The 25,036-nt window shown below is 44.0% G+C and overlaps 2 protein-coding genes across 2 annotated transcripts in view; one reads left to right on the top strand and one right to left on the bottom strand.

Annotated features, from left to right (window-relative positions):
* Positions 1 to 387: 387 nt before the first annotated feature.
* Positions 388 to 25,036, bottom strand: part of PTDSS1 (phosphatidylserine synthase 1) — a 96,326-nt gene continuing 71,677 nt past the window's right edge. Inside the window, exon 11 of the mRNA XM_065519458.2 lies at positions 388 to 1,597. Coding sequence (XP_065375530.1) covers positions 1,502 to 1,597 — 96 coding nt within the window. The 3' untranslated portion in view covers positions 388 to 1,501. The remainder of the gene's footprint in view (positions 1,598 to 25,036) is intronic.
* LOC102118527 (small integral membrane protein 15-like) lies at positions 9,682 to 10,284 on the top strand. Its single transcript, XM_045398529.3, has one exon. It carries the CDS (start codon positions 9,682 to 9,684, stop codon positions 9,892 to 9,894), a length of 213 nt encoding a protein of 70 aa, XP_045254464.1. The 3' UTR covers positions 9,895 to 10,284.

The following is a 25,036-nucleotide window of genomic DNA, read 5'->3' as shown; positions in this document are numbered from 1 at the left end:
TCATACAGTATTTGACTTTTTGTGACTGATTTCTTTCACTTAGCATAATGTCTGCAAGCTTCAGCCATGTCAAATCATGTGACAGGATTTACTTCCTTTTTAAGGTTGAGTAATACTCCGTCCTTTTATTTTTTTAAGGTGGCTATTAGCAAATGTAAAATGTATTTGTGGTTCCTATTCTATTTCTCCTGGATAGTGCTAGTTTAGAACTAGCGGTTCTCAACCCCATCAGTTCCAACCCCTCCTTATCACAATGAATTTGTAACACTCTCTTCACTCTCCTGAAATAAACTGTATAGATGAAATAACTGATATGCACACATAATTTTTTTAAAAAATATAATGACCTAACTGTAAGTATAAAGAATAAATAAAAGGAAAGAAATCTATAGAGAAAAATATATATTTTAATTTATTGTTAGACAAGAGCACTTAATACGAAATAATCAGACGCTTCAATGAATATGTAAAATCACCACTAATGAGATAGGTGTCAATGCAGAGTAGTCACTCAAATTTTAGAAGTGATGTTGCCAGCAGAAACGTGATATCCTGAAATGAAACAGTTCAATCAAATTCCAACAAAACAAAGTACAATTTTCTCTCTATTTATATGGTTACACTCTTACAAAAACACATATAAATTTAAATGAAGCAAAATATATAGGTATATATGGAAATTGTAATTAGGTTCTGGGCTCAGAGACTTCAAAATAGATTTTTCACCTAAATGAACGCCCAATGAGATAACTACAAATCCAGAGGACCCCAGATAAATTTTTCACTTTGCAGAGTTGCCCTCTGCATTGCAGAACATCTTGTTTCCCCGTGTCCCAGTGTATCTATCGAAGGCCTATACCACCCTTCAACCACTGGGACAATCAAAAGCATCCCCTCTACTTTCCAGTGCTCTCCCATGGAGGCAGCAGAGCCCCACTGAGAAGCAGCGATGCTGAATTGTGAGAAACACAGTGTAGTGATCCCAAAGGTCCACTGTTCAGGAGCTGCTCGGCTTTTCTACCTGGTGGTCCCATCCATCCGCAGTTCCCACCACGGCTTTCAGTAACTCAGTGTGAGGCGAGTCCTCTGGTCCAGCACTAACCACTCTCCAGCACAGACCAGAAGCCTGGATGCTGAAGTTTCTCCAGAACTTCAAACACGACAGACTCAGCCTTTTTCCCCTTAAACCCATGCCTTTCTTTGACATCCAAGTTTCACTGTCACCAGTGTTTTCTCAGGACAAGAAACTTACTCTCCTCTCCCTCCAACACCACCTCTGACCCTTAATAAGGCAGAATCACCAAAGCCTCTTCTCTCTTTGCTCATGGTTCCATTTCCCCTGCTTCCAGCTTCTCTGTCTCTGCTTCCAGTTTCCCTATCTCTCCCTTGGATCTGCAGGTTTCTCAGTGGCTCCTCATCGCTCTTCCTTACTCTAGTCTGCCACCGCCACTCCATCCTGTTCATCACAGCCCATGAAAACTGGGAAGCATGAGGTCAGCATTCAGTTCTTTGCAATCAGGCCCAATTTTCCTTTATAGTCCTCCAGAAGTCTCCACCAAGGGCTCTTCCCTTTCATCTGAGTGAGACGCAGCATAGCCTAGTGGACAAACGCAGGCTAGGATCAGCAAGAGCTATCCTGTGTTGACCTAGCCCTACACAGTCACGTGCTGCTGAATGATGGAATATGTTCTGAGAAATGTGTCTTTAGGCGATTTTGCCATTGTGCAAAACATCACAGAGTGAATGTACACAAACTTAGGCGGTATAGCCTACTGCACACCCAGGCCATGTGGAATGGCCTATGGCTCCTAGGCTAAAAACCTGTACAGCATGTTATCATGCTGAATACTCCAGGCAACTAGAACACAATGGTGTTTGTGTATCTAAGCACATCTACACATAGAAAAGGCGCAGTAAAAATATGGGATAAAAATGTTTTAATGGCACATCTGTGTAGGGCAGCTCCAAGATTATTCTTAGGGGACCACCATTGTATATGCGGTCTGTCATTGACTGAAATATGGGTTTCTTTTTTTCTTTTCCTTTTTTTAGAGACAGGTTCTTGCCCTGTCACTGAGGCTGGAGTGGAGTGGTATGATCACAGCTCACTGCAGCCTTGAACTCCTGGTCTCATGCCATCTTCCCACCACAGCCTCCCCAGGTAGCTGGGACTATTAGGCGTGAGCCACCATGCCTGGCTAATTATTTTCTCTGTAGTAATGAGGTCTTGCTATATTGCCCAGGCTGGTCTCAAACTCCTGGGGCCTCAAGTGATCCTCCTGCCTCAGCCTCCCAAAGCTCTGCAGTTACAGGCATGAGCCACTGTGCCCACCCTGAAACATGAGTTCCTATCCAAACTTCACTCCTAATTAGTTGCCTCTGGGTAAATGAGTTAGCCTCTATGTACCTCCTTCTTCCTCTGTGAAACAGGCTTCACTATATGTGCTTTGTGGTGCTGTTATAGATAATTAAGAATGTGCTTGTAAGACGCCAAGGACTAGGCTGGCATGTAGGAGAAACAGCCACTGCTGCATTCCTAGACCATGTTTTCTCTTCTTCAGCATTGTTCCTTCTCTCTACACATTGAGCCAAATATTTGCACAAATTTCACATCATCTCAGTTAGATAGATATCCCATAACAGATCATAAGGGGAGTTGAAACCTCATTTCACTAGACATGGACTGAGACAAAGAAATATGTGTTTACTAGAAAACAAAGACAGCACTTTTGGTGGGCTGTAAATTTCCCGAGGGCCATGAGAAGTAGTAACTGACGGGCACTGAGCCGGCAGGTAACTGACTGTACAGCTCTGGTTTTGCTGGGTGGGGTGGATGTGTTTGGGAACTGTAGAGGCGAAAGAGACGGTCCACCCTGGCCCTTCAGTCCTGCATGCCCTCTGCACTCAGCCTCACTCTCTCTAGCAGGTGAAATTCAAGCAAAGATTTTTAACACATCAATTTGAAGGAGTGTCCGACGCATGCCAGCCCTGGGTGCCTAGTGCCTTCTGGATATGGTGCATCAATGCTCAGGCTGTCATTCACAACTCCAGGGTCCACCTGCTCTGGGAAGCTTTTCCCATTCTGTCACTCCCTGGCCATCCTTCCCTTCTTGGAAGTCCCGAACACTTACCAAGAGCACATCTGGTGATCTTCTCAGTTGGGTTTTTTGTATCTCAGTGAAACAAATGATGAACCTCTCAGGGGCAAGAACAGCATCTTGCACCTCTTCCCATCCCCTATAACCCCAGGTCACAGCTATGCTAGGAGACAGGCAATGAAATGTGACATGAGTGAAGGATAGAGACAAATGTTCGCAAATTCAGGAAGAAATTTCAGAGTGTGGGGGATGAAAGAAGTTAACTATGGGCTCACTTTCTCTGAGTTAGCCTGGGCGTGGTCTTGCTTAGAGGACAGGTGAGGTGGCCCAGCTGATGGTTTCATGGCACTTCTCTCATCAGTGGGCTCTGTTCTTTCCATCACATATGCTGGACTCTCAGAAGGATGCATCTCCCTCTGTGCAGATTTTGCCACAAATTACCAGACAGAGATCAATATTAGGTGTGGTCTCTGCCGACTAAAAGTTGAAGACCGTCTCAGAGTGCCTTGAGGAGGTGACTTGATATCCTAATAGTGCCTACCATCCGTTGAAGGGGGAATTATTTTGGCACAAAAAATTCAAGCATCCAAATGGAGGCCACTCCCCCCACCCCACAAAAAGAAAAAAAGAAAAAAAAAAAAAAAAGACTTGAAAAGAAAAAGAGCTCATTCCCAAAGTTGTTTCTTCCGAAGATAGAACCTACTTGAAACAAAGTTTAACCTTTCTGGGGTTCAAGTTCATTTATTCTTTGCATATACAACTTCAGCAGCTTCTTTATTTCTAAGAACAAAGGCTTGTAAAAAGGAAAAAGTCTCTACGGTCTCCTTGGACATCAAATAGTTCTTCAGAGGAAACGCTTTGATGAGTTAAGTGTAAATGAGTAAGAAACATACGGATTAGATTTCTCATATAATACACACGGATTTAAGAATTAAGGGAAAATCTTTTTGGAAAATGTGGTTTGGATTTGGATTCTGCCTACTCCACAGACACTGATTAAGTTAAAAAAATATGGATTTTCCTTGTGTCTTGCTCTCCATCTTCAACCTCAGGAACTAGCACTCATTCTTTCTCAAGAGTGATGTTGGATAACCAAAGGCCAAGGAGGACTTCTAAATAGGGCACACACAGATGACTAATGTTCAAAAACCAAATAGGTTTTTGCAACAGACTCTCTTCCCAGTAGATTGGGTTTTAAAGCACATTTTAGAAACACCTCTCTATTGGCTACTATGGCTCACTAACCATGAGTAAGCCCTAGCCCTGTGTTTTGGTGAGATAAATACACCACCCTCTGGTAACCAGATTCTGTGGCTGGTAATCCCATTGCAGGAGGCCTCTTGCTACCCTTGAGTAGATGATTTTACCAGCTGTGGCCTTGATGTGACATTACGCATGTGCCACAAGTTGAATCCAATTGAGAATGTTTTCTTTGAGTCAGCACATGCTTTCACACAGTGTCAATCAGAGATTAAATGGGGTTAGAGAGGTGAAAGCAGTTGACACAGTACATGGCACATGGAAGGTGCTCACTGCATGGTGGTTCTATCTAAAAAAATTTGAAAATGGACTTTTGTTACCTCTGAGGATCAGAACTGCTCATCTTGCACAGTTTTACTAAGGAGGGTGCTGACTGCAAGGACCAGGCAGCCCTGCTTCCTGGCACCGACCACGCTGGGCAAAATGTCTCTGTCCAGGAAATTGGAAATCAGGTGAGAGATTCTACTTAATGGGCACTGCAGCTGGCTGGAATATAGAGTAAGCCATAGAACGTAGAGCAAGCCACTTTTCTCCTTGGACAGAGAGAGAGCCAGTAGAGAAAGCCCAGCTCAGACAGGAAGAAGGATGAAGCAGAAGCGCAGAGAAAACAGAAATGAGAGGCCGAATCTTCCTCCTCCAAATCCGCACCAGGTCCCCTCAGTGCTGCTGCCATGTATGGATCTTCTTTCAAAAGCTGCTTTATCAAGACATAATTCATATACTATGCAATTTACCCATATAAAGTGCACAATTCCACACCATATGCAAAAATCAACTCACAATGGATTAAAGACTTAAAGGTAAAACCTGAAGCAATAAAACTCTTAGAGGAAAACAGGGAAATAACTCATAGCCATTGGACTTGGCAATGATTTCTTCGATATTACACAAAAAACAGGTAACAAAAACAAAAAGAGAAAAGTGGGATTATATCACACTAAAAAGCTTCTGTATAACAGAGGAAACAACAATAAGTGAAAAAGCAAACTACAGAATGCAAGGAAGTACTTGCAAATCATTTATCTGATAAGAAGTTAATATACAAAATATATAAAGAACTCACATAACTCAATAGCAAAAAAAAAAACCCTATTTAAAAATGGGTAAAGGACTTGAATAGCTATTTCATGAGACACGACATACAAATGAACAACAGGTATATGAAAAGGTGCTCAACATCACTAATCATCAGGGAAATGCAAATCAAAGTCATGAGCTAGCACCTCACATCTGTTAGAATGGCTATTATCAAAAAAGTCCCAAAAGATACCAGTGTGTGAGTGTAAAGGTGAGGGTGTGAAGAAAAGGGAACCTTTGTACACTGTTGGTGGAAATGTAAATTGGTGCAAACACTATGGAAAACAGTATGGAAGTTCCTCAAAAAGTTAAAAATAGAGTTACGGTATGATCCAGCAATCTCACTTCTGAGTATACATCCAAAGGAATTGAAGTCAGGATTCTGAAGAGACATCTGTACTCTCATAATCACTGCAACATTACTCACAATAGCCAAGATATGGAATCAACCTAAGTGTCCATTAATGGATGAATGGATTAAAAAATGTGGTACATACATACAGTAGAATATTATTCAGCCTTTAAAAAAGAGGGAAATTCTCTCATTTGCAACAACATAGAAGAACCTGGAGGAAGTTGTGCTAAATGAAATGAGCCAGATACAGAAGGACAAAGGGTGCACAATCTCGCTTTTATGACAACTCTATAATAGTCAAACTCATAGAATCAGAGAGTAGTATAGTGGTTATCAGCGCTTGGGTGGGGAAGAATGGGGAGGTATTGTTCAAAGGGTATGAAGTTTCTGATATGCAAGATGCATAAATCTGGAGATCTACTGTACAACATAGAGCCGACAGTTACAATACTGTATTGTATACTTAAAACTTTGCTGAGAAGGTAGATCTCATATTAAGTACTCTTGCCACAAAAGAAACAAATTTATTAAAAAAAAATAAATATATAAAGGAGGTAGAAGGCAACTTTTGGAGGTGATGGATGAGTTTATGGCTTTGATTGTGGTGATGGTTTCATGAGTGTATGCTTATCCCCATTAAATATGTACAACTTTTTGTATATCAGTCATACTTCAATACAGTGGTTTAAAAAATAAGGTATACAGGCCGGGCGCGGTGGCTCAAGCCTGTAATCCCAGCACTTTGGGAGGCCGAGACGGGCGGATCACGAGGTCAGGAGATCGAGACCATCCTGGCTAACATGGTGAAACCCCGTCTCTACTAAAAAATACAAAAAAAACTAGCCAGGCGAGGTGGCGGGCGCCTGTAGTCCCAGCTACTCGGGAGGCTGAGGCAGGAGAATGGCGTAAACCCGGGAGGCGGAGCTTGCAGTGAGCCGAGATCGCGCCACTGCACTCCAGCCTGGGTGACAGAGCCAGACTCTGTCTCAAAAAAAAAAAAAATAAGGTATACAATTCAATGGTTTTTAGTATATTCACAGGTATGTGTAACCATCACCACAGTCAATTTTAGAACATTTTTATCAGTTCAGAAAGGAACTCTTGTACTTTTTAGCTATCACTCTACCTCCATTGCCCCATCCCTGTAGTCCTAGTCAACCACTAATCTACATCTTTTTTTTTTTTTTTTTGAGATAGGGTCTTGCTCTGTCACCCAGGCAGGAGTGTAGGAGGGCAATCATAACTCATTGCAAACTCAATCTCCTAGGCTCCAGCCATCCTCCTGCCTCAGTCTCCCCAGTGGCTGAGACCTCAGGTGCATGCCACTATGCCGGGCTAATTTTTTTTGTTGTTAATTTTTTTTTTAAGAGACGGGCTCTTGCTATGTTGCCCAGGCTGGTGGTGAACTTCTGAGCTCAAGCAATCTTCCTGCCTCCGTCTCCCATTAGTGCTGCCCACCACTAATCCACTTACTGTCTCTACAGCTTTTCCTCTTCTGGAGTTTCATATGAATACCAACATAGAACATGTGGCCTTTGGGACTGACTTCTTTCATGTGTCATAGTGTTTTTAAGGTTCATCCACATTGTGGCATGTCTCAGTACCTTATTCCTTTTTATGGACAAACAGTATTCAATTGTATGGATATACTACCATTTGTGTATATTTACCTATTCATGAATTGATGGACACTTGGGTTGCCTCCACCTTTTGGCTGCTGTGAATAATGCCACTGAGGTTAACAATAATGAGCCTTGAGGATGTTATGATGAGAAAAATAAGTTAGTCACATAAAAAAGATAAAGTATGATTCTACTTATACGAGGTATCTAAAGTGGTTAAATTCATAGAAACAGAAAATAGAATGACAGTTGCTGGGAACAAGGCGGGGTGGCAAGTGGGGAGTTGGTTAATGGGGAAGAGTTTAGTTTCACAAGTTTTTGTTTTGTTTTGTTTTGTTTTTGTTTGTTTGTTTTTTGAGCTGGAGTCTCACTCTGTCGCCAAGGCTGGAGTGCAGTGGCATCGTGTCAGCTCACTGCAACCTCCGTCTCTTGGGTTCAAGCAATTCTCCTGCCTCAGCCTCCTGACTAGCTGAGATTACAGGCGCCCACCACCACCCCTGGAGAGTTTAAAAAAATATTTTTAGTAGAGATGGGGTTTCACCATGTTGGCTGGGCTGGTCTTGAACTACTGACCTCAGGTGATCCACCCACCTCGGCCTCCCAAAGTGCTGGGATTACAGGTGTGAGCCACTGTTCCCAGCCTAGTTTCACAAGTTCTGAAGCTCTGTTGCACAACAATATGAATATATTTAACACTACTGAACTGTATACATAAAAATGATTAAGACAGTAAAATTTACATTACGTGTTTTTTACCACAATTACAAACTTTACAAAGCATCTGTGCTTTATTCTCCCCTCCTTTCTTGTCGACTATTTTGCAGTTCAGGCCATGGTCCATGCTGGACTAGGCCTAACCAAGGTCAGGACCTATCTGGAGGGGCTCACAGGGCCCCCGAGGGGATGCTCATTTGAACACTTCCCCTGTTCTGCAGAGCACAACAAGAGGGTGAGGGCAGGGCCAGTTCTCCAGTGGCAACAGCTGGAGGCCCACTCGGTAGCCAGCAGGGACATATTGCATGCCAGGTACTCCCCATGAGGATGCTTCAGACCAGCTGGGGCCTTGGCATAGATTTTCTGGCTAGGCTAAAGTCATGCCCACTTCAGTCTCTCCATTTTTGCTCATTTCCAGTTGATTCCTCTTTGTGCCAATCATATATGCTGCTAGGAAGGGGAGAATAGACTTAAGTAGGCTTTAGGGTATAACCAAGAACACTATTTAGAAGAAAATATTTTGAAACAAGTAGGTGCGGGAAGAACCAATTTGTTCCTAAGCTTCTTACTGTGTAGTCAGAAAACCCCTATATAAGTATTAAATAGATTTACTTTCACTCTGATAGCAACTACGAAAATAATTCTATCTGCCATCCATTGTATACTTACTATTTTTCCAAGGACTTAAAACAATTCTATTTCATTTCATCTGATAAAGCTAATATTACTACTCCATTTCACAGATGAGGAAATGGAGGCCCAGAGAGAAACTTGCCCAAGAAGTAGAGCCAAGATTTGAATACATGCCTGTGTGAGTCCAAAGGAGTCCTGTAGGAATTCAAATATATGCCTGTATGAGTAATTATGAGTAATGACTCATAGTCGTTACTATACACAGACCTCTCTTATTAGTCTGTCAACATTTACAAAGTGCCCACTGTGGACAAGCTCCTGAACTAGGCTGTAATGGGAACACCAATAGAGGAGAGAGAAAAACCCATACATGGGGAATGGCAAAGGAATAACTTTAAGTAAGTGCGTATAAGTATCACTGTACTATACATGAATGGGAAGGGTGAATATATAAGTTGACTACATACAGAAGAGAACAATAAACCGTCTAGCTGTATCTTTGAATCATAGGATTTTAGAGTTGAAAGGGATCGATCCGAGCCCCTGGGGCGAGGTAGGGGAAGCTGCTGGCTGCCGTTTTCGTGGTTTTCTCCCAGTGTCCAGTAGAAATGGCGGCGGCGCAAAGTATGGCTGGGCCAACCTAGGGTCCCCCAGGACCCTCCGCTCTGCGCGACAAGGGGCCCGCGCTCGCCAAGGCCGAGGGGCAGGAGTGAACGTGGCCCCCGTGGGTCTGCGGCCCCGACAGGCTAGCCAATTGTATAGAATTTAAATCATCTCTCAGATGTATACAGTAGAACTCAAGAAGACAGACTACCAAGGGTCATCTGAAGTCGTGATTGTCCTGGGTCACTAATAATAGCAGGACAAAGTTAGAGATCGCTACTCAAGCATAAGCCCCAGGCTTCATAAGACTGCAGAGAGGATGTTTGATATAAAGCCTTGGGCTGAGTATGTTGTGGAATGGGCTGCAAAGGACCCATATGGCTTCCTTACAGCGGTTATTTTGGCCCTTACTCCACTGTTCCTAGCAAGTGCTGTACTGTCTTGGAAATTGGCCAAGATGATTGAGGCCAGGGAGAAGGAGCAAAAGAAGAAACAAAATGCCAAGAAAACACTGCAAAAGCTAAACGACTAAAAAAGGATTGAAGGACTGAACAGGCTCTGCAACCAGAGGAAAACCATTTGGAAAATTATGCAGCTTTGGAAGAACCCACTAAAGTTTCTTCTTTGGATTTCTTGACAGTATTATTTAGTAAATGAAATCTGACCAAATGGAAGAATCATGTTTGCTCTGACCTCAATACTATAGTAACTTTTAGGCTTGGGTGTAGAAGTTTATAGGTTTCTATTGACAGTTATTATAAATTATCATTCACTGTGGTACAAATTCTTTATAACTGACTTAGTCATTTGCCGCTTAGCAGTTTATGTACTGAAATGAAAACATCCTGTGGGAAAAGTGACTTTAGATTATGAACTCAATTCAAATGAACTCTATTTAAAATGGAGTCCTATTTTGGAGAAAGGAAATTAAGAATGTAAAAGTTAGAACTATATTGTTTGAGGTAAAAAGTGTGCTTTGGCTTAAAAGAGATACAATGTATTAATTATGTCTTTTATTATTATTGCTTATTTCTTAGAATCATTTCTGACTTTCTCAAAACAAAATAATATTAATCAATGAATACTTCTATTTGCTGCATTTTTCTTATAACCTTTGAGACAATGGTAATTATCAAGTCATTTTGCATTTTTTATAACACTTTTATAAAGAATTCTCTTATGTCGATTATGTAGAATACCACCTACTGGATAGAACAATTTTTGTACTCACAAACACTGCCATTTTCTTAGAGACGGCTTGCTGAGAGGAGTAACACTATGGTCTAAAGCTTGCAGTAAAAATGCTAAACACTGTAGTACTTTGGAACTGGTTTATTCTTGTGCTAAGCAGAACTATAAAATAGTTAAAATGTCTTATCAAGTAATTTGCCGATTATATAGACACCACTTTTGTTTTTTATTTCATTCTTTAACTCATGTGGTAGTAATATTTAATACTTTCTGATCCAATAGTTTCAAAGTAAAACTTTAAATTTCACATTTCTTTTAAAGAACTCGTAAAGCATAACAGTGACGTCATACTTCATAAGTGGTAAAGAAAGGTATAAAATTGGGAAACACGTTGTTAGGCCTAGTAGTAATTGGGTGAAAAGGATAAATTATCTCAAAATGAGAGTGTGCTGTAATTGGAAGGAAGGAGCTAAAGGATGTTTCTTTCAGTTAAGTAGTATAACTGGAAGGTTTTACTATTAAACATGGCTTTTATAAAAAAAGAAAAGAAAAGAAAAGAAAGGGATCTGGGGGGGTCATCTAATCCCACCTCTCACCCCAAACAGAGATCTCTTCTACAAGTATCTGTGGAAGTTCCAGTGTCAACCTAAAGGCAGTGAGCCAGTTCTTTTGTTTTCCAGGTTTTTGGTTATTATAAAGTTCCTGCTTTTCATCATCAAATCTGTCTCCCTTTGGGGAATTCTCCTATTGGTCCCAATTTTCCCCATGAATCTATAGCAAATAGTCACCCTTCTCATTGCCGTGACTGCCGTTCTTCACATGGATAAAGGGAAGACAAGCATGTGTTGACCACTTACTCTGCTCCAAACACATTCCAATAGTCCCACTCAATAGGGATGACAGTTTCTCATCTAAGGACTCCGAAGAGTCATTAGAGACATTAAGAGTCATTAGAGATATTAAGAAACTTGTCTAAGGTCACACCGTTGGAAGTACTGGAGCAGAGATTTGAACACAAACTCACCGCTTTTCTACTACACTACACTGCCTTTCAAAACCAGCTGTCATCACCATGCCTCTCATCTTCTCTTATAGACCATCTAGACCTGGTTTCTCCAGACTTTCCTTCTCAGGGGACAAGTTCTTTAGACCTCTCCTGATGTTGGTTTTTCTCTGAATAGGCTCCGGTTTGTCAATGTCTCTCTCGAAATGCACTGTAAGACCAGAGTTCAATACCCAGTGTGGCCAGACCATCCTGCCTGGCTTGCCTGCCCTGCATGCCATTTGCATGCCCAGGATGGCTTCACTGACTTAAGAAGCGTAGTAGACCTGTCACACGTTTGGGTTGGGCTGATCCTGATGTAGCTGCAACCTGGGTTTTTTTCATATGAGCTAGTTTCAAGTCACATTTCATCCATCCTTTACTTAACCATTGCTTCTAATAAGCTTCACTGGGATCCTGTTGGATTCATTTATTGGTTTTGAGAGAGTATTTCAATTTGTTATATAGCATATTAGCTGCTTCTCTGTCTTTAGGCTATCTGAACATTTTAAAAGCTGGTCTTCAATGTTGTGATACAAGTCACTGATAAGAATGTTGAACATGCCAGGACCAAGAGCAGAGCCTTGAGACATCCATTGGAGACCTCCAACAGGGTGGCAATTCATCGATTAATTAATGCTCTTTCAGTACAGTTGTCTACGCAGCTGTGATTCCAGTGAGCTATTTTTAACTCCACATTTCATTTCTCTACCTCTTCACAGTTATGTAATAGAAAGCTTTGCAAAACACCTGCTGAAATTAATCCAAAACATCCTTTTTTCCAAGTGTTTTCTGTAGAATGCTTGATCAGTGAGATGGTATTAAATAGGTTTTCTGGTGCAGGACTTCTCAGAACCTTTAATGTGCTAATGTGTCCTGTGAATCTTCAACGGAAACTATAATAGCACACTGCGTTTCCCAAAGTTGAGGTGGGTCCTTCATTTTATTTTATTTTTGCTTAGGTGGGTTATGTACTCTGCTGTTTGCTCATTTGTAGTATTCCCTTGATCTCCCAATCTGATAACTGTGTGTAAAAGCAATACAACATTAGCTCTACATGGCTTGTTCTTAGTGAACCTCTGCTAATGCCCAGTGATCAATGCTTGCTTCTTTAAAGATGGTCACATTTAATAATCTGCTCTAGAATTTTGCTGTGGATTAAGACCAAGCTTGTTGACCTGCAGTTTTCAAAATCTATTTTTTCTCTTCTCTCTCCTGATACAATACTTTCTTGTTTCTCAGGGGTTAACCCACCACAACTATGAACTTCAGCACTATATTTACTGCAACAGAAGCATATTTACTGCACCTAACATGGTCAGCTGCTATTGTGGGCTTCAGTTCTCTTCTATCCATGTCTGCACTGCCTTTCCTAGTTTGAACGGGATTCTTTTGATGGAGAATATATAAACGAAATCTAAACAACTCAGGTTCATGGTCAAGGCAGATTCCTGACTGATGCTCCCTCAGATTTTCATGTTACTCACAAAAGGAGGTAAATGCCATGGGGGTAACGAGCTAGCCTGTGTGTCTTGCTACAGAACTGTTCTGATTGAGAATTAAAGGGTGAAGATGAGCTTCCTAGTGGCAGGGTAGGTGATGAAAAAGACCTTTTTCATCTTTTTCAGTGATGAAAAAGACCTGATAAATATTCAAGCAATGGAAACAGTCCAGAATGGCTGGGGACAGAGATGAGGGGAGAAAGTGACTAGGGGCATGGCGGAGGGCTAGAGCGTGGCTTATGAGCCCTGATAAAGGGAAAATAAAAATCACAGAAGGAACTGCAGCAGCGAGAGAGACACAATCAGATTGAACTCTATTCCCAAGGAGTGAACACCCATTCTTTTGTCTCCTACTCTTGTTCTATATGTGGAGTTTGTAAGCTGTGCCCATTTCCTTTTAAATAATAGTCCTTTGCTTTTTCTAAACACCTCAAATCACCTCAGGGTTGGCCACTCCTGATACTCTACTTTTGAGGGGTTTTTTGCCACTCTTGATAAGCATCCTTGGCTGGCTGCAACCTATTTTTGTATATACATGCCCTTTAAAGTTCTGAACTGTTGGTCAGTGATAGAAGGCTTCAGAGAGTGGAGCTGGCTTCTGAAGATGAGAAATGTGGTGTCAGGGAAGAGAAAAAGAAGTTTGGTGGAAAGGACACATTCTCTAAGTGTATGAAGCCCCAAGGCTGCACAAGCAACGTGTGGTTCATCTTTAGTGGCTCATGGGTGGACGTGGTGTACAAGGGCAAGAAGCTAGGAGTAGGAATCTGAAGGTGGCCTGAACCCTGGCTCTGCTATTACCAGCTGCGTGGCCCTGGCCAAGTCATTGCACTACTCTGGGCCTCAGTGTTTTGACCTATGCAATGTAAGGGGTTCAACCAAGGCTTGACCCTGAGCCCCTCCTTCAAACTTCTTCGTTGCTCCTTGTCTCCCCTGTCTGCATGTGTATGTGTTAGCATGTGATAGCTATCTCATGCAGGGTGTTCTGCCATCCAGGTCACAGCCTTCTTCTTGAACTGTTTGCCAGTCAGAAGTTGGACTGCAGATACAGCATCTGGGAGCAACTCTCCTTGGATAGGAAAGAAGGTGAAAATGTGCTATTCTGTTTTATTTCCCCAGTCATCTTTTAATGTAGCCCAGACTCTGGCTTCCATCAGCAGAAGAGATCAGTAGGTGGATTATGGGATTGTAATCTTACAGAACGACGAGTCCACCTCTCCCTGTGGCCAAGTGAATGATTCACGTTTGGCTCAGTTAACACTAGGGAGAAGTCAGATTAACACAGTCACTTGCTTGGAAATGGAGGTTGTTGCACATGGGGCTGGCTTTCTTGAGAGCACACATTTTCAAAAAACACAAATATGTTTTGTTCAGGGATAAAATGTTCTCAGGGGTCCATCATTGCCTGTCTGGAAACCTTGCAGTAAGCGGATGCAGGAGGGGAGATCATTTAATAGTTCCCCAACCTAAACTCACCACGACAGGATAGAGTTAGGAGGATGAAAGATAATTAGTTCAGTTTGGGGAGAACCACCAATGGAAGTGCCTTTTCTTTAGGACTCTTTTTTGATCAGAGCAGTAACTAAGCCTCAGAAGACACAGAAGGAAGAACGTCTTCCCTAGATGCAGAGCAGATGCAGCCCCTGGCAGCCTAGACCCTGGGGCTCAGCAAAGCTCCGGAAAATCCCCCACAAACATTGCAGTCCCATCTGAAAACCAGAAGGGCGGTGGATTCCATCAGGAAGGAAGCAGCTCTCATATGGAACTGTGAGATGCACTGAAGTGGATCCAGCCAGCTCCTTATGGGGAAAGAGCCATAAAACTGGAACTTGGGGACCTGCTGCAGCAGAACTTTTTGTTTTGCTTTTGTGGCCCAGCGAAGCGCCCACTTGCAATACTCTCCATTAGCAAGTTGTTCCGGGGAGGTGACAAATCTCCAGAGGCCAACGGTTCCACCTCTTTCCTTTTAAGGTAGCCCTTATGGGAATCTCCTGGATGGATTAGGTTGATTCTGGGTGGATACCAAGCCCACAAAGGGATTCCTCATGAGTAAAGGGGCTGCCTGGCTGGAAAACTGGGCTCCTCATGGGGCAAAGGCTGGGTGTGGAGTAGACTGTGTTGGAGGCTTGAATTTCCAACCTCCCTGGCACTGTCTTGTGCTTTGGGAGTGACTTTCAGGCATGGTGACACCCAGCCGCCCAAGCGGAAGCACTATCACTGTGGGGTGGAAATGGAAAACAGTATCACGCCAGAGTGGACAACAGTTCACTGCCCTGGGTTGAGCTTGTGGAGCAGAGTGCCTACCTCATAGTGCCCCCAAGTTGGTGGGACCGCCCAGTTCTTCAACCCCAGTGGGTGGAATATATACCTACTGTTAAGAGAATTTGTGCCAGGTGTGGTGGCTCACGCCTGTAATCCCAGCACTTTGGGAGGCCGAGGCGGGCAGATCACGAGGTCAGAGTCCGAGACCAGCCTGATCAACATGGTGAAACCCCATCTCTACTAAAAATACACAAATTAGCCAGGCGTGGTGGTGCACGCCTGTAATACCAGCTACTCAGGAGGCTGAAGCAGGAGACTCGCTTGAACCCGAAAGGCAGAGGTTGCAGTGAACCGAGATCGCACCATTGCACTCTAGCCTGGGCGACAGAGTGAGACTCCATCTTGGAAAAAAAAAGAAAAGAGAATTTGGGTGGGGTGGAAGAAGGCCTCAGCCGGGACATGCTGCACTTCCTGCTGGTAATGGCATCTCGAGATTTGAGCAGTTAATTGGAAAAATATGAGATGTGGCTTACTTGAACTCCAAGCAGGTGAAGCGAGTTATCCTGGTTATATTAGAGGTGGATTCACTGTGAAGTTAATGAAGCTATGCTCTTGAGTCCCCTCCCTTCCTTTGCATGGGTGTCTTCCAATATCCTGGGAATTAGCCTAGCAATGGGGCCACATGGCATTCATTTTTGTGAAATTTCAAGAGTAAGAGCTTTTGATATTATTTTTATTAAAGAACCTCTAGAATTGTGAACCCCAAATGGAGAATCCCACAAAAGCTGAAGTTTGAGTTATACCCACAAACTGGCATCCAATGGAGAAAATCATAGCCTTCTTTGGGATCTGGCAAGATCAAAGCAGGTACTGGGGGAGGAGAGTGGATGCCTTGGCACCTGTCCCAGCTCAAGTACTAATGATCAGAAATTGGTCCTCAGTCATTACCTCCAAAGGAAGGTTCTAAGAAACCTGGAAATAAGGTATTTTCTGATTAGCATGCCAACACAGGGGCTATCAATTTCTACAATTGGTGGAGCTCTTACAAGAAAAAAGTAAGCAATACCAGGTGCGGGCCCTCAGACACAGCTGAATGTGCCCGCTAAAGAAGTGGAGGTGGCAGGGCCCTAACCGCCACATGGAGGCTGAGGGGCACATGGGCCAGAGAACCCTTACAGCATTTCTACAGAATCAGAGGGAACCGGAACAACCCACACCGGAAGTGTCACCTCCAGGGAGGGTTAGTCTGTGCCCTCTGTCCTGCAATCTCACTCTGAGAGCATTTATTGAACACCTGCTGCGTGCCAGGTGCTGGGGATGAACACCCAAGGAGCCTGGAGTCTAGTTGAGATCCGCAACAGCACCGGTATCAAAGAGGTGAATAACAGCACAGGAGAGCACTTCCAAGTGCATCGGGGATAAGGGGAGTTTCACAGAAATAGAGTGTAGAGTGTTTGCACTGAGACTTGAAGCATGAGTGGAGCTTGCCAGGCAGAATGCCAGGGGCAGGCATTCCAGGCAGGAGCCTGGGAGTGTGGTGCACTTGGAGGGCTGTGTGGAGGCCCAGTGGTTCCACAGTGCTAAGCATAAGGGAGAAGCATGGAGATGTAGGGATCAGCAGGAGCTGATGCTGGACACATAGCTGGGTGGGATCCTGGTGCTCCCTTAAGATGCCAAGGAGTATGGGCTTTATCCTGAATCCCTCTCATTTGGCATCAAGCCCCACTGCTTCTCTCTGTAAGGTCTCTCTGGTTTGTTTCTTCCTCTCCATCCAAAGGCTGCCCTAGTTCAGGTCCTCACCAGCTCCTGCCTAGTTTATCACAATTGCCTCTTAATGTTTCCCTGCCTCTAAAGAGGCAGTCAGCGTAGCAGTGAGAACAGCACATATTTACTGAACACTCATGACGGGCTGGACACTGTTGTACGTGCTTGTAAAAGATGCCTTTGGGATTTCTTCTTAACAACCCTGTGAGGTACGTATTATCATTCCCAGTTCCCAGAGGAGGCAACGGAGGCACAGCGATGAAATAACTTGCCCAAAGTTAAACAGCTTGTTAGTGGTAGGGGCAGGATTTGAACCAGAAAAATCTGGTGTGTGAGCTAGAGTTCTTACACTCTCACATCTCAGGTAGAGGATCAAGATCTGCATTCTAGAAGATTACCTGAGTTACTTAACTTCTTCAAACCTCTCGTTTCTCCATCTGTAAAATGGGGCAACAGCAGTGAAGATCTCGTGAGGAATAAATCAGAAAATCCATGAAAGGCACGAAGGAAGGGGCATGACACACAGCCTAAGGAAGCGTTAGCTTTGATAGAAATTATTTTGCCAAGGAGGGTAAAAACATCACATGCCAGTAACATTAGCAACTCAACAGCACAAAGGTGATGTCACTATCCTAGAGTCCTAGTGAAAATAAGATATTAAATATCTTATTAAATATTAAACAATTTATTTGGAAAACCTCAATATTCCTTTTCCCTCTCCCAATTGGAGCAGCTGGACATTAAAGAATTTTTTAAAACAAGATAAAACCATTTGCAATATTTAAAAATCAAGGGCTAAAACAGTACAAATGAAAAAGGTTGAGGCAGTGGATCTCACACAAGATGCAGACCCTTGTTTCTGTCCTTGGGCCAACTCTCTCATGCCCATTTTGGGTGAGATTTCATGAAGCTGGCCGGCTCTGAAGCAGAGCGCCAGAAGTTGTATTTACACCATTGTTCCAAACCTAAAAGGCAATTCTGCTGCTCGCAGCAATGTCGCCTGAAAAACCCATGACAATACAAGATAATTTACAGGCCAACAATCACATTTTGGAGCATCCATTACTCTAGAACTCTGATTCTGTCATTTCCCTTTGTAAGTTTTCCCTACAAAACTGACTTCAAATACAAGGCTGATGCATCCACTTTTTTTATCACTTCCATTTCATAATCTATTAACATAACAGTCAACCACGTGAAAGTGAAAACTGATCACAATATAGCAGAGACTTCCTGTTGACTGATGTGAGTGCTCATTCAGAGGGTGTTTGGTGATTCTTTCATCTGCCCTGCTCTTTCCGCATTCCAGTGTGTCATCGAGTGTCCTCCAGCTGATGGGCATGCATTTAACAACATTGTCTACACAAGAGGGCACCATCTGGACCAGGGGAAGCCGCTGCTGCTTTCATGTATTTATTTATTATTATTTTTGAGATGGAGTCTCGCTCTGTCACCCAGGTTAAAGTGCAGTGGCGTGATTTCGGCTCACTGCAACCTCTGCCTCCTGGGTTCAAGCAATTCTCCTGTCTCAGCCACTTGAGTAGCTGGGACTATGGGCGCACGCCACCACACCCAGCTATTTTGTTTGTTTGTTTGTTTGTTTGTATTTTTAGTGGAGACGGGGTTTTACCATATTGGTCAGGTGGGTCTCAAACTCCTTACCTCAGGTGATCCACCTGCCTGACCTCCCAAAGTGCTGGGATTATAGGCGTAAGCCACCATGCCTGGCTGCCACTGTTGCTTTTAAGCCAACTTTTTATTATTAATTTTTTTAAAATGTGTGTATTTAGGAGGTACGAGTGCAGATTTCATACATGCATGTATGAAGGAGTGGTGAAGCCTGGGCTTTCAGTGCACCCATCACCCAAAGTGACACTGTGCCCAAAAGGCAATTTCTCAACCCTCCCCCACAACCTTTTGTCGTCTTTAGTGTCTATTATTTCACTCTGTATGTCCATGTACACCCATTGCTTAATGGGTATTTATTTATTTATTGAGACGGAGTCACTCTGTCACCCAGGCTGGAGTGCAGTGGTGCGATATTGGCTCACTGCAACTTCCGCCTCCCAGGTTCAAGCGATTCTCCTGCCTCAGCCTCCTGAGTAGCTGGGGTTACAGGCACCTGCTACCATGGCCGGCTAATGTTTTGTATTTTTAGTAGAGACGGGGTTTCACCATGTTGGCCAGGCTGGTCTTGAACTCCTGACCTCAAGTGGTCCACTCGCCTCAGCTTCCCAAAGTGCAAGGATTACAGGCATGAGCCACCGCGCCTGGCCAAGGGTACTTATAAGTGAGAACAAGATGCATACTTTTTTTTTTTTAATGGATAATGGTGTTGGGCTTATCTCCTTTCTGTTGAAATTTCTTAGATGTACATAAACAGAAACTCTTTGGCAGACACACAGTATTGATGAATGGACCTGCAGCTGAGGTGATCTGGGTGGCCAAAGCATAAACATACGTGGATGTTACTGAGAACCACAACGGCCTCTCCTTCATGCCCTACGTGTGGTCTGGCTAGCCTTGCACTCAAGCTGAGCCTGGCATTTTGTGACTCAAATGCGGTCCAGAGAAAGCGACAGGAAGACACAAAGGGTGAGTGTGTGAGTGAATAGGTATTTGTGAGATTATGTGTTTCTGTAGGTTGATACATTTGTGATTGCACTCAAGCTGAGCCTGGGATTTTGTGACTCAAATGTGGTCCACAGAAAGCGGCAGAAGACACAAAGGGTGAGTGTTGAGTGAATAGGTGTTTGTGAGATTATGTGTTTCTGTGGGTGGATATGTTTGCCATTTCAGGCATCCTATTCTCACGCACACTCCTCCACCGTCAGCATACTTAACTGACCACACCAAGAAAGACACGGCCCTATTCACTTTCATAGATGCTGCGGCAGGCGTGGGCTGTTATAATAGGAGTTTGGGAACTTTGGGCTCTGGGTGTTTTTTCAGCTTTCACCCATCATTTTGAACTGGGACGAGGGAGGGTTTAAGGGGGAAAATGCTGAACACCAGCACAGCAATACCACACATTGGCTTCTGTGGTCTGAGAACAGCAGCAGGAATTCACGCGGTGATTGGCGGCTCTTTCCCACCTCAGCAAAGCGCGGGGCTGCTGCTGCCCAGGGTGTGAAATCCAAGCCAGGCGCTGACCCACCGCTAGAATGGAAACTCAAACCTGCACAGCCTCTTTGCTTTGTGGCTGTCTTTCTTGCTCGTGGCGGCAATCAGAAGTCTGTTCCCAGTTAGGGAGCAGAGCCTTGACTGATAAGAGAGATGGGAAGAGAATTTCAAAAATCTTATACGAAAACCCCCTCCTAGAAAGTTAAGGTGGGGTGGGAGGAGGTTGCTAAGTGAGAACATTGGGGGTTATTTTGGGGTGGAGAGACACCAGATCACCAAGGTGGTAAGTATGGAAATGTCACTGTCACCTACCATCCCATCCCCCTCCACGAAGAGTGGCATTTCAAAGTATTTGACCAGTGAGTCATCAGAAAAATGCTATTTTTTCATTTTGGAAAAACACTGTATCACAGCAGGACATTTTGCTGTTATCTGTTCTCCCAAGAAATACAGTGGTGGGGGAGGACCCAACCCCTTAGAAATTAAAGCCATATGCATACCATATTAAAAAAATAACCCACCCAGGCCATTCCATTAGTGCTGACCATAGGAATTCAGTATTTATAATTTACATTCTTTCCCATACTTTGCTGTTTTTCAGACGTGAAAAGTAGAGGTTTATGGCCTCATCAGATTGTAAATCACATTCCTGAGGGCAGAGGGAGCTGCTACAGGGGAGAGAAATTGCCTTCCAACAGTTTGCAGAATGCGTCAAAACACTGGGAAAGAACCCACGTGGAATATGGGGACCCTGTTCAAGGGTGGCATCTCGACTGACTTCAGGCCACAGAAACACAGGGGTGTCGAGGCCGGAGTCTGTCTACTCACAGGACACAAAAGACAATGAAGGCCAACACCAGTTATTCCGTCCATAGAGCACGCAACCAGCCAACCACCCCCAGAGTCATCTGAAGAGTGGCTTGGAGGTGTGGCCATCGCTAATCACGCAAGCACCTGACATCTGAGTCTCCTTCCAAGGAGGAGGAGCAAAGGTGTGGCGGTCACCAGGAAACTAGCTCCTTGCCATCCATTTGCCAGCTCTGGGGCCAGCGAGGATCTATGGGGCTGTGGTCTGCTGATGGGAGTAAGACATGTGCACAAGAATCCAGGGGAAGAGCCTGGCCCAGAGCCTCAGGCTGTGTTGCTCTGGCGGCTCCCCCTCCGGCCCCTCCTGGCCATGTGCTCTGTGTGCAAGCTTGTGTTACTACGGCTGGGCTGCTGGGAGGATTCAGGGACGAGAGGGAAGGGGTGCGGAGAGCCCCACACAGGGGTGTTTTGAAGGCTCCAATCCTCTGAATGCCTCTGTCTGGAAGTCATGTTAGTAGTGGCCCTAGTGAACTCTTATTCCCCTGCTCCTGGTCTGGATTTCATCCACTCTAAGAGAGGTGGAGGATCCCTAACATTTTGAAAGCTGAAGATCTTTCTTAAGCCTTTCCCACGCTGCACTCATAAAATACCTAATCAGTCCATGACATATGCAGTTGGAGAGATGAGAATGAGCCCAAACAGCCCTTTGTCGGGCGGGTGGGAACAGTCAGGCTTACAGCCCAGATTTCCAGTATGGATTGTTACATAAACCTTGCCTGTAATTTGACTCTCTAATGAAAGCTATTGTGTGTATACTTCAGATACGAAAATGAAGTATTTTGGTTTTTTTAGTCTCAAATGTTAGAAAACCAGTTTTCTTTTAAAGACAGACAAACTTCATTTCCTGTGGTTTGTAAAGCCACAAGAGTCTCCCTTACTCAGCATCCAGAAAGGGGCCACACCCTACGCTGGAACACCAGGCTCTGACGCCCCGGGATGACTGCACCGAGGGGCAGGAGGTCGCAGCTCTGAGCAAATCTTCCTGCCACCGCAGGGCACTGTCGGTGCCCACAGTTTGCAGACCCTGGCCAGGGTGATGTCTTGAGCATTCCAGTACCAAAGAAAAACCAGCAATTAACTCCTGGGCACAAGAAGTACAAGCGTGAGCCCAGATCACTTAAAGAGGCTGGGTGGTTGGTCGCATCAGCTGTGAAAGCAAAACCCTTGGGTAAATTCTATGTTCTGAATGATGTTACTGTCCTCACTGGGGTTACGAGAGGGGAAGGGATCTGCCAACACCCTTCTCCTCTCTGTCCAAGAGGACAACAATGCTGGGGCTTAGGAGTCCCTTTTGCCAGGAAAGCGGGCAGGAAGCTTGCTGTCACCCGCCTCCCCAGCCGGGTGTACTGAATATGGAGGTAGAGACCAGGCTTCAACCAGAGTATTATGAGTATCAGAGTATTATTACAAGGGATAGATTCAGCTTAGCCCTGTGAGGCCTTGGAGGTACTTGGCCCTGTTGCAAACCCTCGAACACTGTTAGACTGTGACAATGAATATCTCTTTGCAGGAAAAGCAGCTTCAAAATTCCACCTAACAAGCTGCAGGAAAGGGGATATCAGAGTAGACCAAGTCACAGATGAACTTTCTGAAATGGACTAAAGGCATTTTTTAGTGAACATGGAAGAAAAGGAAGATTTTTACAATTCAGCATTCCTACAAACTAAAAAAAGTTCACATCCGACTGTTTTTTCTCCTCTTTGGTAGACATCAATGAAATAATTCCTTTAAATTCACAGAAGATAGCAAAATTGAAAAACCATATTTATTTAATGCATCAAATACCAAAGTTCAATTAAGGAAACTATTGCAATCTTCACCTGAGATAGGCCCATCATCAGGTTAGAATAAAGTGTGATAAGGGAAATGCTGTAAAGACCTCTATGGCATAGTAACATGACTGTAGCCCACCAGTCTCAGCCATTACTGATACTGACCCTTGCAAAGAACCAAATCTCTGATATAATCCTGGGAATGTGCACACGTATGTGAAGGAAAGAGGTGTACTATGTAATGGAACACTGACAGACAGACGTCTTAGTTCTCCTTACAGTTTTGTTTTTTTTTTTTTTTTTATAGTCTCGCCCATCGCCCAGGTTGGAGAGTGCAGTGGCGTGATCTCGGCTCACTGGAACCTCCGCCTCCCGGGTTCAAGCAATTCTTCTGTCTCCGTCTTCCGAGTAGCTGGGACTACAGGCGCCCGCCACCACGCTAGCTAATTTCTTTCAGTAGAGATGGGGTTTCACCATATTGGTCAGGCTCAAACTCCTGACCTCAGGCGATCCACCCACCTCAGCCTCCCAAAGTGTTGGGATTACAGATGTGAGTCCCACACCCGGTCAGCTCTCCTTACATCTTGATTTCAATCCTATAAATGGGAAATGGTATGGAGCACTATCTAGTCTACTGTGGGAATTCTAGTTGTCATAACAATAAGAACCATATAAACAACGCCCACCTGGTAAACATTAGGGTGGGCCCAGGAACTCTGCAGCAGTCACTGAGCACATTCCAGAGAGTGTGCATGTTAACCCCCCAACCCCGTATTTAAAGGGGTAGCTTCAGTCTGGCTGCCCATGGTTACATTTTTTCTTCCCCACCTTGTGTTCAGCCTCCCCTTCTGTGTTCAACCTCCTCCACTTCTCAATGACCCCGAGGGCCTCTGTAAGTGCAGGATTCTACCCGAAACCCTCCCAATTCCAAAGGGTGGGCCTTGGCATAAACAGGCATCACTCCAGGGTGCTACACGGTGGCTTCTGAGGGAAGACCAAGAAGGCTGAACCTGTTGTATTTGGGAACGAATTTTATTTTCTCCTGGGTGCGCACCTTAGGAGTTTACTGTAAAAGCAGAGTCCTAGTGAAAATAAGACTGGCATTGATAGGATGTCTTAATCATCGAAATGCTTAACAGGTCCATGAAACATCCTAGCATTGCGGTGAGAGTGGTTTGGCCAAGGTTTCTATGAATGGTGAAAACAGACACAAGAAATGTGGGAAGAAGCTTTGGGAAGACCAAGGATGAAAAAAAGGGAAAAGAACCTAACACTCAATGCAATGCTACTTAAGGAAAAACACGTAAACCGTCCTTCATGCTTTTGGTCCAAAACAATGTTGTCTCTTAAGAGGGAGGTTTGCAAACAGAGGACATGAGATCATTTACAATCAAATCATTTCAGATATTGAATGATGATTCTGAAATATACATTCTATTTCCATCAATATGAGGTCTATTTCCATACAAATGGTGAAAAAAGTAGACCAAACCCAGCAGTATGGCTTCTAAAAGGAATGGCAGCTGTGGTTCTGGCCAGCCATGGAAAGCACTGGTTTTGTAAGTACTATAGTAAAGAGCTCTTACTGAAGGGAAATAGAAAGTTTCAACTCAAAGAAAGGGCATGGAAAGTATCTGAGGACTTTCCTGGCTGTTTCTTACAAAGCCATGGAGAAAAAATTGTCTCCTGTGCACCCTGCTCTTCACAACGCCACAGTAAAGTCGAATTCACCACCTGTGAAACAGCTGCCTCCTGTAGGCTGGCCACGGAGGAAGCACACATGCTCCATCAGTTGGGCCAAGGCTACAGTCAGATGAGTATGAAAGTGTCAGGCCCAGCGCTCCCGGAAAGTGAACCCGGAAACACTCAGTGAGGCACCACAGGCACGAGAAAGAAGAGACAGGTGTCCAATGGGCACAAGTATGTCATGCTTAGAGATACACAACACAGGATGAAACAAAAGACATTTATTTGCAAAGTACGATCATGTTTAAATTGTACCTACGTTTAAAAATGGCCTCTTTGATCGGTTATAAAAGTGCAGGCAGGTTTTATAAAACACACACTTTGCTTCTCTTCTATCCTTTTGTGGGAAGCAGGCGGATGCTGGCTGGAGGACATTTAAGAGCTTGGAGCTGAGGCTCATCACAGCCA

Source organism: Macaca fascicularis, chromosome 8, assembly GCF_037993035.2.
Source record: "Macaca fascicularis isolate 582-1 chromosome 8, T2T-MFA8v1.1".
Classification (NCBI taxonomy): domain Eukaryota; kingdom Metazoa; phylum Chordata; class Mammalia; order Primates; family Cercopithecidae; genus Macaca; species Macaca fascicularis.
This window is presented reverse-complemented; position numbering and strand designations above follow the sequence as displayed.

Coding starts and splice junctions, on each gene's coding strand:
- LOC102118527 (XM_045398529.3), top strand. CDS start 9,682: ATGTTTGATATAAAGCCTTGGGCTGAGTATGTTGTGGAATGGGCTGCA.